Source organism: Solanum verrucosum, unplaced genomic scaffold, assembly GCF_900185275.1.
Source record: "Solanum verrucosum unplaced genomic scaffold, falcon-dt-bn FXZP01000101.1, whole genome shotgun sequence".
Lineage (NCBI taxonomy): Eukaryota > Viridiplantae > Streptophyta > Magnoliopsida > Solanales > Solanaceae > Solanum > Solanum verrucosum.
The window spans coordinates 2,684,610-2,701,135 of record NW_026020111.1 but is presented as its reverse complement, the minus strand read 5'-3'; the positions used below and the strand labels follow the sequence as shown (position 1 = coordinate 2,701,135).

General features: G+C 38.7%; 1 protein-coding gene across 1 annotated transcript; it reads right to left on the bottom strand.

The window, feature by feature from the left end:
• Window positions 1-14,746: 14,746 nt before the first annotated feature.
• Window positions 14,747-16,049, bottom strand: LOC125825538 (uncharacterized). The gene is made up of 4 exons (XM_049504869.1): window positions 15,704-16,049; window positions 15,497-15,558; window positions 15,258-15,430; window positions 14,747-15,035 (listed from the first exon to the last, which is right to left on the bottom strand). Exons 1-4 carry the CDS (start codon window positions 16,047-16,049, stop codon window positions 14,747-14,749), a joined length of 870 nt encoding a protein of 289 aa, XP_049360826.1.
• Between the last annotated feature and the right edge of the window lie 477 nt (window positions 16,050-16,526).

The following is a 16,526-nucleotide window of genomic DNA, read 5'->3' as shown; positions in this document are numbered from 1 at the left end:
CGTTGACACCGTGGTTTTAGGTACCGATACACCGGTGAGTAAGATCGTTCTATCTTGGGAGGATATATTCCATTAACCTCGGGTACTTCAGAGAAATAATTTCCTTAAGGGGACACTGTGCATTCAGTGGCTCGATTTTCTTTCTTTGAGAAAAATATTTTTATATTATTTATAATCTGTTTCTGATTCTATTTTCTCTACTAGTTTTAATTTTCTAGTTTGAAAATACTCTTTAAACTTTGTTGTTTCTTACCAAGTTCTTCAAAGGTTTGTTCTAAGTATCTTAGGAATACAAGATGAACAACAATCTTAAGGAAATTATTATACTGTTGGTATTTCTTGTATTCTACTGATTGAGAGAAACATATCATGAAAGTAGAAGATTAATGCATTACTTCTTCAGAATTCGGTGCTTTGTTTAGCAAGATCGAATTGAGAATGTACTAAAAGAATTGGTGGTATTTCGGTTAAAGATTACACTAGGTAACCTTCTTATTATTTATCTAAGGAGGAAAATAGTTTCTAAAAGTGAACATTTTTTATATTTATCATGTATGTCTTTGGAAAAAGATCTGCAAACCATATGGTTTTTTGAATGAATTTTTCTTGGCAAAAAGTGTCGCCTTTAAAATTCTTTAGTTTGCATAATGAGAGATGCACATTTTTGTTTAATAAAATAGTATGTCAAAAATGTTATAATTGGAAGGCTATTTGAAAAGAAAAACATATATATGTGATAATCTATAAATATGTTCAATTCTGTTTGGAGACTGGAATATGTAGTTTTGTACTCTATGTGAAATTTGATTGTGTCTGATTTTTGTAGACTAAAAACTTTTGTAGTTTTCTACTCTAGATAAATTAGACTATGCAATTGGTTTGAATAATATGAAAACTTCACATAATAAGTCTGTTGTACTTTTGATTTTCTATAAACTTCACTGTTATATAGAAACGAATTGTACAAAAAAATTTGTCTTTATTGTTAGTATTTTAAATACTAAGTGGTATGTCTATTTGTGATAGAGAAAAAATACCAGTGACTTAGAGTTTATGATTTTGTGCCTCTATGGAATGAACTTTGACATTGTGTAAAAATTGTCAAATGGAATTGAAGCACTATAATTCTTTTGTAGAATAATATTTTCAAAAAGAGGTTTCATGTTGTCAATGACACTTTGACAACATGAGAAAAAAAAATGTGGAAAACTATTTTCAAGTACTTGAAAAATATTTTTGAGATCATATTTAAAATGTGGGGGGTTCTTTGCTTATGACAAAGATAAAATTAGACTTAGCGTCTAATTTAAATTTGGAGCACAAGATATGAAATTCGATGATACTTTTGTATTATTTTAGACCCACAAAATTCTTGGAGTATATTTGATATTGTGGTCGTTCAGTTTCTCATTTACCAGTATATGGTATAACTAGCATGAAACTACCAAATTATATGTATACTTGTTCAAAATGATTGAGTTCTTTTATTAAAAAAGGATCACTTAAAATGTTGTGATTTTTCATGAAAAGATATGTCTATTAAATATAACTATTTTTATAGACATGAATATTGGTGAATAGTCATTTGCCATGTTTTGTAAAAGAAGCATTTGGACTATTTGCCTTTATTGGACCTGATGAAAATTTGTTCATAGGTAGTTCTATAACAATCAAACTGAAAGTTATGGAATGGTCCTTCCGAAAAGGACATTTGACAAAGTGATGACTCTAGACAGTGTTTGTATCACACAAAATTGTAAGAAAGAGGAACAAAATATTTGTGAGAAAAAGCTACCTCGTGGAGAGCTTTTCAAACTCAATATTTTTATTTATTCTTATTTGCTTGAGTCAAACTGTTTGTGACATGAACACATGGGGCATGTCAATTATAAAACCTTGTAAGGAAAACTAGTCAACTTAAAAGTTTTGTCTAATTTTGAGTGCAATAAATAAAAATGTCAAGTTTGTGTGGAATCTAAGTATGCTGAGCACTCTTATAAATCTGTTGAAAGGAATTCTAATCCCTTAGAGTTGATTTTCACTGACATTTGTGATATGAAGTCAACACCATCTCGTGGTGGGAAAATGTATCTCATAACTTTCATTGACAATTGCATTAGAAACGACTAAATCTATTTGCTGAATGGTAGGGATAAAGCAATAGAAATGTCTAGACAATATACTATTGAAGTTGAAAATCAGTTGGGAAAAAGAAAAAAAGTGATAGGATGGAGATTATAAATCTCCTTTTGCAGAAATATGTTTGGAAAGTGGATTTATCCATCAAAATACTGCCATATTCACCTCAATCTACTGGAATTGCAAAATGGAAAAGAAGTCGAACTTTGGAGGATATGATGGCTACATTACTTATAAGTTCAGGTTTACCACAAAACTTGTGTGGAGAAACTATCCTTATAGCAAAAGGGAACAAAATGTTATCTTTTCAGAAAGAAAGCAACAATTTTTTTTTTGTTTGTTCAGGACACAATCTATTCCATATGAGAAATGAAAAGGAAGAAAATCCAACTTGAAATATTTCAAAGTGTGGGGGTGTCTATCCAAAGTCCAAGTTCCTATTCCTAAAAGGATTAAAATAAGACTGTGGACTGTAAAATTAGACTTGAGTAGTCTAGTGAGGGTCTAAAAGACCTTGGAAAGAAAAAAGAAGAATGTACTTAATAAAGAGATTCAAAGGCGTATTAAATGTCAAAGGACATCTACTTCCTTCGAATATGATTTTGTAGCATTTCTTGTGTCTTCTGTAGACTCATCATTTTGGAAAGATGATGTCAATAGTGAGATTGACTCAATCTTGAGCAATCATATTAGAAGTTAATTGATTTTCTTCCAAAAAATAAACCTTTGGGTTCAAAGTGAATCTTCATAAGGAAAATGAAAGTCGATGAAACTATTGACAAATACAAAGCAAGACTTTTTGTCAAAGGTTGTAGATAAAAATAAGGTTTTAATTTTGTCGACACATACTTGTCAGTAACTAGAATTACATTCATTCGGATGTTAATTGCATTAGTTGTGGTATATGACCTCCAAATTCATCAAATAAATGTGAAAACAATTTTCATAAATAGAGAATTGGAGGAAGAAATTTACATGAAACTGTCCCAGGGTTTTGTGGTTCCTGGTAAAGAAAAGAAAGTGTGCGAACTTGTTAAGTCATTTTATGGACCAAAACAAGCACCCAAACAATGACATAAGAAATTTGACCAAACTATGTTGGTAAATGGATTTAAGAATAATGGAAGTGATAACTGTGTTTACATTAAAATCATAAGGTCACTGTTTGTTTGTATATTGGTGATATGTTGATCATCAGTAGAGACACTAATGACATAAATGCTACTAAGCATATGCTAGAAAGCAACTTTGATATGAAAGATCGTGGAGTTGCTGATGTGATCTTAGATATAAGATTCCTTAGAACTCCAGGATGCTTAGCATTGTCACAGTCTCATTACATTGAAAAGGTACTTGATTAGTTCAATTATTTGGATTTAAATATTGTTAAGACTCCAATAATGTGAGCTTTGCACTTCAAAAGAATGAAGGTGAAAGTGACTCACAATTGGATTATGCTAGAGTATTGGAAAGTATGATGTGAATCAGAAAGTGTGCGCGATCAGATATAGCATGTGCTATTAATAAACTGAGTCGATTCACGAATAATTCCAATCATACTTATTGGATGACAATGAAAAGAGTTTTGGGGTATTTAAAAAATACTCAAAACTATGTCTTGAATTATACAAATATCCTACAGTATTGAAAGGATATATTGATCCAAATTGGATCACCGGGATAAATGAAGTAAAATCCACGAGTGGATATGTATTTACTCTTTGTAGAGGAGCAGTCTCTTGGAAATCTTCCAAAAAGACATGTATCGCTAGCTCTACAATGATCTATGAGCTAGGTGCTCTAGATAAGGCCGGTGAAAAAGTTGAAAGACTCCGAAATTTCTTGATAGATATTCTTTTTGGCCCAAACCTTTGGCATCAGTATGCATACACTTTGATAGTCAAGATGCAATAGGTAGGGCATGGAGCATGATGTATAACAGAAAGTCTCGTCATATAAGACATAGATATGATACCGTTAGAAAACTACTCTTTAGTGGAATTATCACAATTAACTATGTAAAGTCAAAGGATAATGTGTCAGATCCACTTACTAAAAGGCCTAACTATAGAGAAAGTTGAAAGATCATCTAAGGAAATGGGTTTACGGCTTAGGACAAGTCACCATGGCGGTAACTCTATCTAGCAGACTGGAGATCCCAAGAGCTAGATTCAAGGAGAAAAACAAAGTTGTGACTGACGATTCGGCATTGTCAACTAACTCAATCCATTCCCATGATGAAGACAATGCTCAAGAACACGGATACAACATTAAGGCTTGTTAATGAGTTAATAAAGCTTAAAGATTTTAATGATTTGCTAAGTTTGGCAGATTTGACCAAATAGTGTATCTACGCGATAACACGTTTAGAAATCACTTATGTGAGTGTGAAGCGTAAGCCGCTTCAAAGAGGATGATTGTCAAAAGCCTATCTCACTATACACTCATGAAACCAAGAGGTGTTCATGGCTGAAACGAACACAACCATAAGAACCATAAACGGTAAATGGTTAATTATGTGACATATAGTTGTCTAGGTATATACCAAATCTCAACGGTTCAAAGATATCGCATCTACCGATTGACCGAGTATATCCGACATATGTTCACTACGGAAAGTCCAAGGAGAAACCTACTTATCCAGATGCAATTAATTCTTGCTTGTAAAGTACACATACTTGTCCGTTTCTTTGTCTTGGAGTCATTCACCATTCATGCGGGGGATTGTTGGATTTGAAAAGGTGTGAATGAAAAATGAAAAGTTGTGACTTTTATGAAAAGTTGTGATTTTTATGAAGAGTTGTGACTTTTATGAAAAGTTGCGACTTTTATGAAAAGTTGTGATTTTTATGAAAAGTTGTGACTTTTATGAAATGTTGTGACTTTATGAAATGTTGTGACCGTTCCGAAAGATTGTGACTTTTCCAAAGGTTTGTGACCTTTCCGGTAAGGCACAATAAAAACCTTTTCATACTACCCTTTGTTTTGTATAAATTGAGGGATTTCCTCTGATTTTAGGAAAAAATGAGTTTTTATGCACTTCTTTTACTACTACTAAATCTAGTATTCTAAGTGTACTTTATTGTCGTTGAGTGGTTGATACGTCCAAACTTACACCCCATATAAGGAATGTAAACGGTCGTTGTCAATTTACAGAACTCAACCAATGTTGAGGTCGACCCCACAGAGAATTTCTTTACAGATAAAGTTTCACTGTCGTGTTTACTCAATTGTCGTTATTATTTCCTAAACAATTAACAAGGAAAGTAAATTTGGGTCTGATTGAAAAAGTATTCTAGTAAAACTTAGTTATGCAGTTCACCAAAGATCTTGTTGTAAGTTGATTCAATCAATTTAAGGAAACCAGGTTTTGTGTTCACTATGACATCGATTATAATGCTCTACCGTAAATTGAGTGTCAGGTAAATCAATGTTTACAGAACCTTTGCAAATTAAATAAATCTAACGCTTCTCAGCCTAATTAGATAATATTCACTCTAATTCTCTCGAACTTAAAGTGTTATTGATATTGGAATTCGCTTAATTTGATATGGTGTTAAAGATCCTTTCTCTCGAAATCCAACTTTAACTCCAATTCGTAAACTTAGTTTAGCTTTTTCCCAACTAATGCTTTTCTCTCAAACAAAAACCAATTACAGGCCTGTCTAAAGCGTGCACTTAATAGACTAAAATGATAATGAAAGTTGTAAACTACAAGTTGTAAACAAAGATTGTCTTTTACTCATTTTACGAAATCGCAACTAGAATGTCATCATAGATCCCACACACCCAGTCATGACGTTTAACCACTCATGTTTTTACACAAAGAATCAATACTGGATAATGAAAACATGTTAAGAGTACTTACAAAAATAACTGGTAAATCAACAACCACTTGATAATCTCAAGATCGAAATGAACAAATTCCAACCGATGACGATAATCTGAATCCCTAAATCTCAAACTCAAAGTAAGCCTCTGTTCTTCTTTTTTTCTTTAAAAATCCGATGATGAATCCCCCCTTCAAAACGACCTAAAGTAATTCAAAAATAGAATGTTTAAAATGAGTCCTAATCAAGTTAGGACTGAATTGTCGGGCCTTGTCACGGCCACTACCACGACCCGTCAAGGTCTTCACGGTCCGTGAAGACCTCCGTAGTTTTGCCTTGGAGCTTTCCCAGAGTGGGTCTTCAAACTTGGTCACTGGAAAATGTACCACGATAGCTACCACGGTCCGTAGTGAGGACCACGGCCCGTGAAGTCACCCGTGGTCTTCACTTGGGCTTCAACCTTCTTTCAACTCTTTCCTGCTTTTATACTGGTTCAGCTTCACGGTAGGTACCACGGTCCGTGGTAAGGACAACGGCCCGTATACCTCTCCGTGATCTTCACTTGGTTGTTCTTGCTCTTCATCTTCTCAAGGCCCAGTTCTGCCCCACTTTCACGAGCTCAACCACGGACCGTTATGAAGTTAACGAATCGTTACACTGGCCGTGAACTTCACTTGGTCGACATCAGTTCTGCTTCTTTTTCTGTACAACCCAGATTCTGCCTACACAATTAACAAACCCATCAAATATTCCCAAACTATCACTTAATTCCAGTATTAGTTCATAGTTATTAAGCATCAAATGTGCCACGATTTCGCGGCACATCAACACCCTCAACTTAGAACCATTACTTGTCCTCAAGTGATGAGAAAACAAACAAATACAATCAGCCCTCAATTCATTTCCAGATTTATGACACTACGCAACAACTATTTCAAGTATCATTTGTATCCCAGACCTCTGAATCTAACATGTAAGGATCAATACATGACATCTCATTACTCACAGTCAATCATGCTTGTACATGCGAATTATCAGCTTACACAATCTACTTTCAAATGCAAAAACTGTGTCCTCACACCAAAGAAGTCCCTCGCTCATAATGGTAGGGACTGAGTACTACGCTCACGCTCTCAATAAACTTCTAACACTAACAACAAACTACCATAGGCTTGCCCTTGCTTTCTACACTTTCTCTTTCAAACACCCGGAATAGGATCACTGAAGGACTTTATTTTCTTGTAACATAGGTTCGGGGCTAGGGAATGGATATTTGGTTTCGTGAGTGACTAATTCCTTGGTTTCCCAAAGTTTTGTTTTCACATACTCTTTTCTGAGTGATTTTCTCTTTTTCTTTATTTCAGCTCGACCCAGTAGCTATTATTATTTTTATTTTTTAATTATTATTTTTTAACTCAGCTCACTTGTTGACCTTTCTTTTCCCCTTTTTCTTTCTATTTGGATTGCAATCACCCTCAACTTAGGCTTTTGGCCTAAGTTGTGATATCGTGTACCTTCGGAGAACCAAGGATTTGATATATGTTGGGTAAGAACAAAGACTGATTTAAGGCTCAAATTAGGTTCAAGTGATAAGCTTTTCGTTTGGTTCTTTTATTTTTAGGTTTTTACTGGTTTAACAAAAATGGCCTATTGATCCTTTCCTATCCGGTTATTTTCAGATTCAAGCAAGACTACTTAGGCAAGTTCTAGTTTCTGCTCCTAGTGTTAGACTTCAATCAAAACTTACTCACACACTACACATGATTGCATTTTATTAGTTTCTTGGTTCACCAATTAATTGGTCAGATTAGCCACTTTTAACATATCAGTATCTAAGATATCATCTAAAGATCCTAACAGTCAAACTCAGATTCAGGTCCTCAATATTCACAGAGTAGCTGCTGCACAGCTCAATACATAAAACACCCAAAATATTAATACAAATAGACAACCTTCATTTTTCTAACAGCTACGGCCGGTTGCTGACCACCCCCTTCCCCAAATAAAAATGACTTTGTCCTCAAAGTCGAGATAAAACAATCAAATACACAGGCTAGGAGGAGGGGTCATACCTACGACGCTCTAGACGCCGGTAGTCGAGTCAGCATTGGCACCCTTATTAATGTGTGCACTCTCAGATCTCGGGACATGATCAGTGTGGTCCTCATTAGGCGAAACAGGTGCGCCACTACTAGAAACTCAACCTAAGTTTGCATCTCGCTGTTGTTGTTCAAGGGCTTCATTCTCCCTAGCTTCCCTCTTTGATGCTCTACGAGCTCTCTTTTCTTGCCTTCTTACCTCTCTAAATGGGTCAGTAGGGGTCTCTTCATCAAGTTCTCCAGCTATGTGTTTTCTCTTGCCGGATTTACTTGTGGGGGGTGCTCTCCAAAGATCATCGAGTGTTTGAGTAGATGGTGCCTGACTTAACATTTGCATCAATGACTCTGGCATGACTGGAGTGGGCACCTGTGCTGGCATTTCAGCCAGTTTAGCGATTTGAATGTGCATCTCGACCAACTGGGCTCTGAACTCTTCAGTATCTGCTGAACCGGTAGCCTGGAAGAGATCCTGAACAAGGTTCTCCAAACCATCCATTATGTCCTTTAAGACTGATAGTTCCGTCTTCATCTCATCTTTGATCTCCTTTTTCGCAGCTAGTACCTTTGTCTCTATCAGCTGGGGCATCCGGAGCACAATCTGGTCTACCAATGTTCTGGTCTGGCCCTGATCTGCAACCAATTTCTCAGGAAAAAGCATAGGGATAGTGACAAAGGTACCTGGAGTCTGGGAGGCTGAAACTGGAGGTGGTGGTGCCTCTGTGGATGGTTGTGATGACTCTCTATGTTCTGGATCTCTACTTGCCTGGGGGATATCAAGTGGGACATGTGGAACAACAACTAAAGTACCCACAGTGGCAGATTTCGCGCCAAAGAGATGTTTCGCGAGATCCTTGATTTTTGAAACCAGGGTTAGTCTGAATGTTTCACCCCATCTGTCAACTAGGTTGTTCGGAGGAATATTCGCTCTTCGGCATAATTTCTCTATCAGACAAGGAAAAGGAAGTCCAGCTCTCTCATTTAGCGCCCTGTCTCTCATCTCGATTACTATTATCCGTCCTGCATTGACCGGGTAACCTACCATAAGACATGCTACTAACTAGGCCAGGGAAGGGGATAAAGTGTCATCATTAGTTGTTGGTCTCAATTGCGCTCGGACAACTGCCCACCAAACCTTGGCCGAAAATACAGTGAAGCTTTAGTGATAAGTGTTGGAGTTGTGCTGATCCAACCTGCATTTTCCCCATCTATGGCAATTTGCTTCGCTATCCAGCGTAAAACCCTTTCTCGAGAAGTCTGATCTTCCATTGTAGCATCACTGGTGACCTTATGATGTTTGCCCTCGAAAAGACCAACTGAAACGGGTGCCGAGTATTGTGGGCCGTAAAACATTCTGTTAATCGATGCCTCAGAAATATCTATTGATTTGCCCCTAACTATGATTGAGTTGAGTGGACCCCAGGTACTAGCCATGTCTTTCTGTCCACGCTTCGTGGTCTCTATATCCGTAGCGAAATTCATCAATGTAGCTATATACGAGGAATAAAATTCTCTGGTCAGGTGGCTAGAGTATTCACCAGGTGCATTGTCCATCCAATCGAACTGATGGAGCTGAAATATTCGATAGATGTCCGAGAATGCTTTGACATCAGCTACCACCACCCTAGTCTCAGGCATAATTGCTCGATTCTTGAAGCCCCCAGTTTTATTTACATTATCATTGTCGAAGAAGTCTTTAGACCAGTTAATAGTCCACATGGAGCGATAACAAGCAATCAGTTGTAGTGTCAATGCAGGGTTAGGTTCCTGAGCGTTCACATACATCACCATGGTATCATCATCGGTGATTTCCTCCTCATCATCTCTATTAATTATTTCCTCTCGTACTCCAGTTTCAGCTTCTGTGGTAGCCACAAGTGGAGAAGTACTTGTGTCAGCCTGAGAACCGCTTTCAGATTCAGCACTGTCCCCAGAGTCATCTGCAGATTGGTTACCAGCAGCAGTATCAGTTTGACTTCCCAAGTTTTCCCCATTCTCGGAACTACTACTTCTCTCTTCAGATTGAGAAGGAGAGTCCTGGAGAATAACTCTCCTAGCCAATGATCTAGTAGCCCGAGGCGAGTGATCTTCAGGTGTATCTCCACCTCAGACCCACTCGTTTTGGAGTCGTCATGACCCTCTGATTGTGAAGCGGTGACAAGAGCAGGTTTGTTAGCATTATTTCTTCTGGGACCCATTGTACCTGAGAAGCAAAACACCAATTCAGCACAATCATTAATAAAATGACAAAATAGCGGGTACTCAGACCTCCCCTGTGTAATATCAGCGTGACGCCTTGCCTTAAGAATGTCGTCACCCAATCTATCATCGGGAAGGGCCACAGAATCACTATACTAACAAAAACTAAATACCTAAAAAAAAATACAAACAAGGGAACTCTATGAGCACTTGAACAAGTCGTGGTATAAACCACGGACCGTGATGTCCCTCGTGGAGTTTAAATAGGATCAGAGTGCACAAGCAATTGTTGGCCATTTAACCAAAGGGATTTTAACGGAAGGTTTCACGGCCCGTGGAGTGAACCACAGTCCGTGATACTGCCCGTGAACTTTAACTGAAGACCACAGAGGGCTTGGTTGATTTTCAAGTGTGGTCTACGACAAGTTGCATGACCCATAATGTCTTCCACGGTCCATACAACCTGTCGTAGTCTTACACTAGGCAATAGGTCAGTCACTTTCTTCTCAACATCAAATTTTTGCATTTAATCCCCATTGTTGTACAAATACAGGAGCGTCTCATACTTTAAACCCTACCCTACTACTTATTCAACTAAATTAAGTAACCTAAATTTCACCACCTGACATACAAATTTGACCCCCCTGTGATTGACCAACACACAAGAATAACACACAAGAATAACTACAAATTTCCAATTTCGACTTACCCACTTCAATTAAGTAATAGTTTAGCAATTAATCATCACAAATGCATACTGAAGTCAAGAAAATCGAAGTCAATATAGACAAGATGTAACGGTGCAAACTATTGAAACTCAACTTACTTGGATTGAAGAAACCAAAATGGGGAAATAGCCAGATTGAAGAAAATCACTTAGGGTTTGGATTCTTGGGTAGATGTGGGATTTATTGATGAATGATGATCAATTCTTCCTTAGATAACCGTTATGGAGGAGAAAAAGAGAGAAACTGACGTTTTGCCCTTTGGAATCAATATATGTTTTAATTTATGAGTTGGGTTACGCGCAGGTCGGGTCGGGTCATCGGTGTTACTGGGTAGTAGATTACGGGCCGTGAAACTTCTCATAGAAGATATCACGGTCTGTGGATTTGTTCATGACATTACCCTGGAAAAGAAACTTACCTTGGTGCAGACGACGGATCGTGAAGTTTCCCGTAAAAGGAATCATGGTCCGTGAAACTATCCGTGATGTTGACTTGGAACTGAGATTCCTACCTGAGGTTCACGAGAGGTTAGAGGCTCGTACAATATATGACGGACCGTGAACCCCTCCGTGAATGCTATTTTATGCAATTTCCAGTAGCTTCCAAATTTAATCCTCAAGTTGACGGATTGTGATAGTTCCCATGAAAATCTCTACGGTTTGTGATACTGACCGTGAAGTTCAGTCTGCACCAATTTCTGCATTTTTTCCCTTATTCTCTCCTGCACACCTCAGCACACAGTGATTCTATAAAAAAAATAAAGAAAAATAAGGAAAACGAGAACATACCTAATATAATTACATCTTGGGTTGCCTCCCAAGCAGCGCACAATTTAACGTCGCGGCGTGACACAGGTTACTTGATTACTTAGACTTCATCAAGTTTACATTCCTCCACAATTTTCACATCCTCAGGAGCACCCAAATATGGCTTGATTCGCTGACCATTAGCTTTGAACCTCTCGCCTTTCTCATTTTCCAATTCAATAGCACCAGATTGAAAAACCTGTGGGACCTTAAAAGGTCAAGACAATTTAGACTTCAGTTTTCCTGGAAACAGACGCAGTCTGGAGTTGAAAAGTAACACCAAGTCACCAGGAATAAAGATTTTTTTCTCAATATTCTTGTCATGATATAGCTTCATCCTCTCCTTATACAGTGCAACCCTCTCATAGGCCCTCAGACGGAACTCATCCATCTCATTGATCTGATCTAGCCTCAAGTTTGCGATTTCGCTCCAATTTAGATTCAGCTTCTTCAACGCCCAGAGTGCTTTATGCTCAAGCTCAAATGGCAGATGACACGCCTTTCTAGACACCAATTGATATGGAGACATACCAATAGGTGTCTTGAAAGCCGTCTGATATGCCCATAGGGCATCATCTAGCTTATGTGCCCAATCTGTCATGTTGGCATTCACTGTCTTTGCCATGATTGTTTTAATTTCCCTGTTGGAAACTTCCACTTGACCACTCGTCTGTGGGTGATAAGGTGTTGCCACCTTGTGTTGTTTTACTCCATACTTGGTCAGAAGTGCACTAAAGACTTTGTTGCAGAAGTGAGACCCACCATCACTAATAATGGCTCTGGGTGTTCCAAACCTTGAGAAAATGTTCTTTTTCAAGAACCCAGCGACACTCTTTCCATCATTTTCAGGTAATGCAACAGCTTCAACCCATTTGGACACATAGTCCACAACCACCAGTATATATTTCTTCCCATATGAACTCACAAAGGGACCCATGAAGTCATTACCCCACACATCAAACAATTCCACCTCCAGAATAGGTGTCATGGGTAACTCATGGCGCCGAGAGATGGCTCATTGCCGCTGGTACACATCACAGATCCTTACTTTATCCACTGCATCTTGATGAATTGTAGGCCAGTAATACCCACACTGAAGTATCTTGTGAGCTGTTCGAGCACCACCATGATGACCACCAACTGGAGATGAGTGACAGGCCTCCAAAATGTGCAACATTTCGGCTTCCGAAGCACATAGCCTAACTATATTGTCAGCACACAGCCTGTACAGATATGGTTCATCCCAAAAGTACTTGTCTACATCATGCAGGAACCTTTTCCTTTGCTGATATGTTAGTCCCACAAGCATTAAATCACTGACCAGAAAATTAGCATAGTCAGCAAACCAAGGAATAAGGTCAAGAGTAGCAGTTAATACCTGCCCATTCGGGAATGTGTCATCTATCTCGAACTCAAGTTCTTCTTTCTTTGCAGCTTCCAACCTAGGCAGGTGATCAGCTACCTGGTTCTCACAACCTTTCATGTCTTTCACTTCGAAGTCAAACTCTTGAATAAGCAATACCCATCGGATCAGCCTAGGCTTGGCATCTTTCTTTGCCATGAGATATCTCAAAGCAGCATGGTCTGTGTGAACTATCACTTTAATGCCCAGAAGATAAGCTCTGAACTTTTCTAAAGCATACACTACAGCCAATAGTTCTTGTTCAGTGACTGTGTAGTTTCGTTGTTCCCCATTTAGTGACTTACTAGCATAGTAAATTGGATGGAACATCCTGTTGCGCTTTCGTGCCAATACAACTCCTAACGCAATCCCACTAGCATCACACATCACCTCAAATGGCTCCGCCCAGTCTGGGCCAATAATCACTGGTGTTGAAATCAGTTTCTCTTTTAGGCACTCAAAAGCTTTAAGGCATGTCTCATCAAAGACAAATTTCACCTCCTTCTCTAAATGTTTGCACATGGGGTGTGCAATTTTTGAGAAGTCTTTGAAGAAACACCTATAGAATCCAGCGTGTCCTAGGAAGCTTCGAACACCCTTCACACAGATTGGTGGAGGTAATTTTTCAATCACCTCAATCTTAGACTTGTCGACCTAAATTCCTTTATATGACACCTTGTGTCCAAGGACTATGCCCTCTTTTACCATGAAGTGTCACTTCTCCCAATTTAGCACTAAGTTGGCTTCCTCACATCTGTGTAAAGCCCTGCTAAGATTCAAAAAACAGTCATCAAAAGTATCGCCTACTACAGAGAAGTCATCCATAAATACCTCTAGAGTTTCCTCAACCATGTCTGAAAAGATGGACATCACACACCTTTGAAATGTGGCCGGTGCATTACATAGTCCAAATGGCATGCGTTTAAACGCAAAGGTGCTATAAGGACATGTGAAGGTGGTCTTTTCCTGATCTTCAAGTGCAATTGATATCTGGTTGTAGCCAGAGTATCCATCTAAGAAATAGTACCAGCTTTTACCTGCCAACCTATCAAGAATCTGGTCCATGAAAGGCATGGGGAAATGATCCATCAAAATCCACTTGTTCAGCTTCCTGTAATCCATGCACACTCGCCATCCAGTGACCGGTCTCTGCAGACTAATTCATTCTTGGCATTTGCCACCACAGTCATGCCTCCCTTTTTAGGCACACATTGCACTGGACTAACCCAGTGGCTATCAGAAATAGGGTAGACCACCCCAACATCTAACCATTTGATTATTTGTTTCTTAACCACCTCTTGCACAGGTGGGTTCAATCTCCGTTGGTGTTCAATACTTGGGCTGCAGTCTTCCTCAAGCTAAATCTTATGTGTGCAAATACCTGGAGGTATCCCGATTATATCAGCAATGGTCCATCCAATGGCTCTTTTGTATCTTTTAGCACCTTGATCACCTCTTGTACCTGCTCTTCATTCAAATCTACAGCCAAAATCATAGGTAAAGTGTTATTAGTACCCAAGAATACATACCTGAGGTGATTGGGTAACTATTTCAGCTCTAACACTGGTGGCTCCTCAATGGATGGTTTCGCTGGAGGACTTGGCCTATTTTTCACGTCCAAGTCCAATTTCTTTGGAGCATACAAATGTGCTCCCATACCCTGCAAGGCATTCACGGTCGCTACATAGTCAGACCAGAAATCCGCATCAAAGTTCATCAGTACTGATGCTAATGTTTCAACAGCCATTCTCTCTTCTATAGGTACCATCATGGCTTCATCAGTGACCATCTCTATTGTAGATATCACATTCATATCTCGTGGTTGTTTCATTGACCTGCAAATATTAAACCTTACCTCATCTGTGTTGAGTCTGAACTTCAACTCTCATATGTCAACATCCACTAAAGCTTTTCACATCGCTAAGAAGGGTCTTCCCAAGATGATGGGAACCTCAAAATCCACTTCGCAATCCAGAATCACAAAATTAGCTAGAAAAATGAAAGTGTCCACCTTTACCAGTACATTACACAGGATTCCCACCGGCTTGTTTACTGACCTATCAGCCATCATCAACCTCATTGTTGTAGGTTTTGGTACTCCCAAACCTAACTTTTTATAAATGGCTAAAGGCATCAGATTTATGCTAGCTCCCAGATCGCATAAAGCTTTTGCAAACTTGATTGACCCAATGGTGCATGATATTGTGAATGCACCTGGATCCTCCTTTTTCTGCACCAGAGATCTGGTAGCAATGGCACTTCAATGATGAACCTCGTTAGAGAAATCATGACTTACAGCTCTTTTCTTGGTAACCAAGTCTTTCATGAACTTGGCGTATCCTGGCATCTGTTCTAGAGCTTCAACCAATGGAATATTTACTAAAAGTTATTTCAGTATTGTAATGAATTTCGTAAACTTTCCATTTCCAGCTTTCTTTTTTAGCCTTTGAGGGAAAGGAGGAGGTGGCCTGGGAATCTGTTGTAAGGGCAAGTGTTCCTGAACCTCTTTCTCTTTTCCTCTTGAAGGTTGTAGCCTCCACCATCTCATCTACCTGTATATTCTCATCCTCCTCTCTGCTAGCTAGCTCCAAGACCTGTTCATACTTGCTACCTGTAGAAATAGGGTCAGAAAGAACTTTACCACTCCTGGTGGCAATGACCATGCAATGTCCATCATTCTTGGGATTTTGAATGGTATCACTTGGTAGTGATCCATTCTTCCTCTGTTTAGTTGAACGCTCAAATGTATACCCAAGCTCTCCTACCTCTGCATCTCTAGTGTACCATGCTTTGTTGTTCTTTGAGACTTCATCTAATAGCTGCATGCTTTCTGCAAATGGCTTTCTCATAAATGAGCCTCCACAAATTGCATCAACAACAGGTTTAGTAACATAATTCAGAGACCTCTAAAACGCCTGCTTAAGGTGCCTTTCGGTAAGATCATGGTTGGGGCATTTCTTCAACTTTTGGCTGAACCTCCACCAAGTATCATGCATTGCTTCTCCTGGTAGTTGCTTGTGTGTACTAATCTAGTCCTTCATCTGCAGCTCTTTTGATTCTAGGAAGAATCGTTCCAGGAAAGCTTCCTTCAACTCATTCCAAGTTCTGATGGAATCATCTGGCATTTCATTCAACTAGTTAGTCGCCTGTCTAGTAAGAGACAATGGAAACAACCTCAATCTCATTACTGTTTGGTTGACCCCAGGAATTTTTTGTGACTTACAGATAGCCACAAAATTCATCAAGTGTTGATTCACATCATCACCAGTTGCACCCCTAAACACACCTTTAACGTTCAACAATTGAATCATAGTGCTGGTGATTGT

Excerpts from the sequence above, each read along its gene's own strand:
- LOC125825538 (XM_049504869.1), bottom strand. The coding sequence starts at position 16,049 with ATGAGAAAGCCATTTGCAGAAAGCATGCAGCTATTAGATGAAGTCTCA. Across the intron at positions 15,431-15,496 it reads TGGTTACCAAGAAAAGAGCT|AAAAAGGAGGATCCAGGTGC; the intron begins GTAAGTCATGAT and ends TCTCTGGTGCAG. Across the intron at positions 15,036-15,257 it reads AGGTTGATGATGGCTGATAG|GTCAATGAAACAACCACGAG; the intron begins GTCAGTAAACAA and ends TAATATTTGCAG.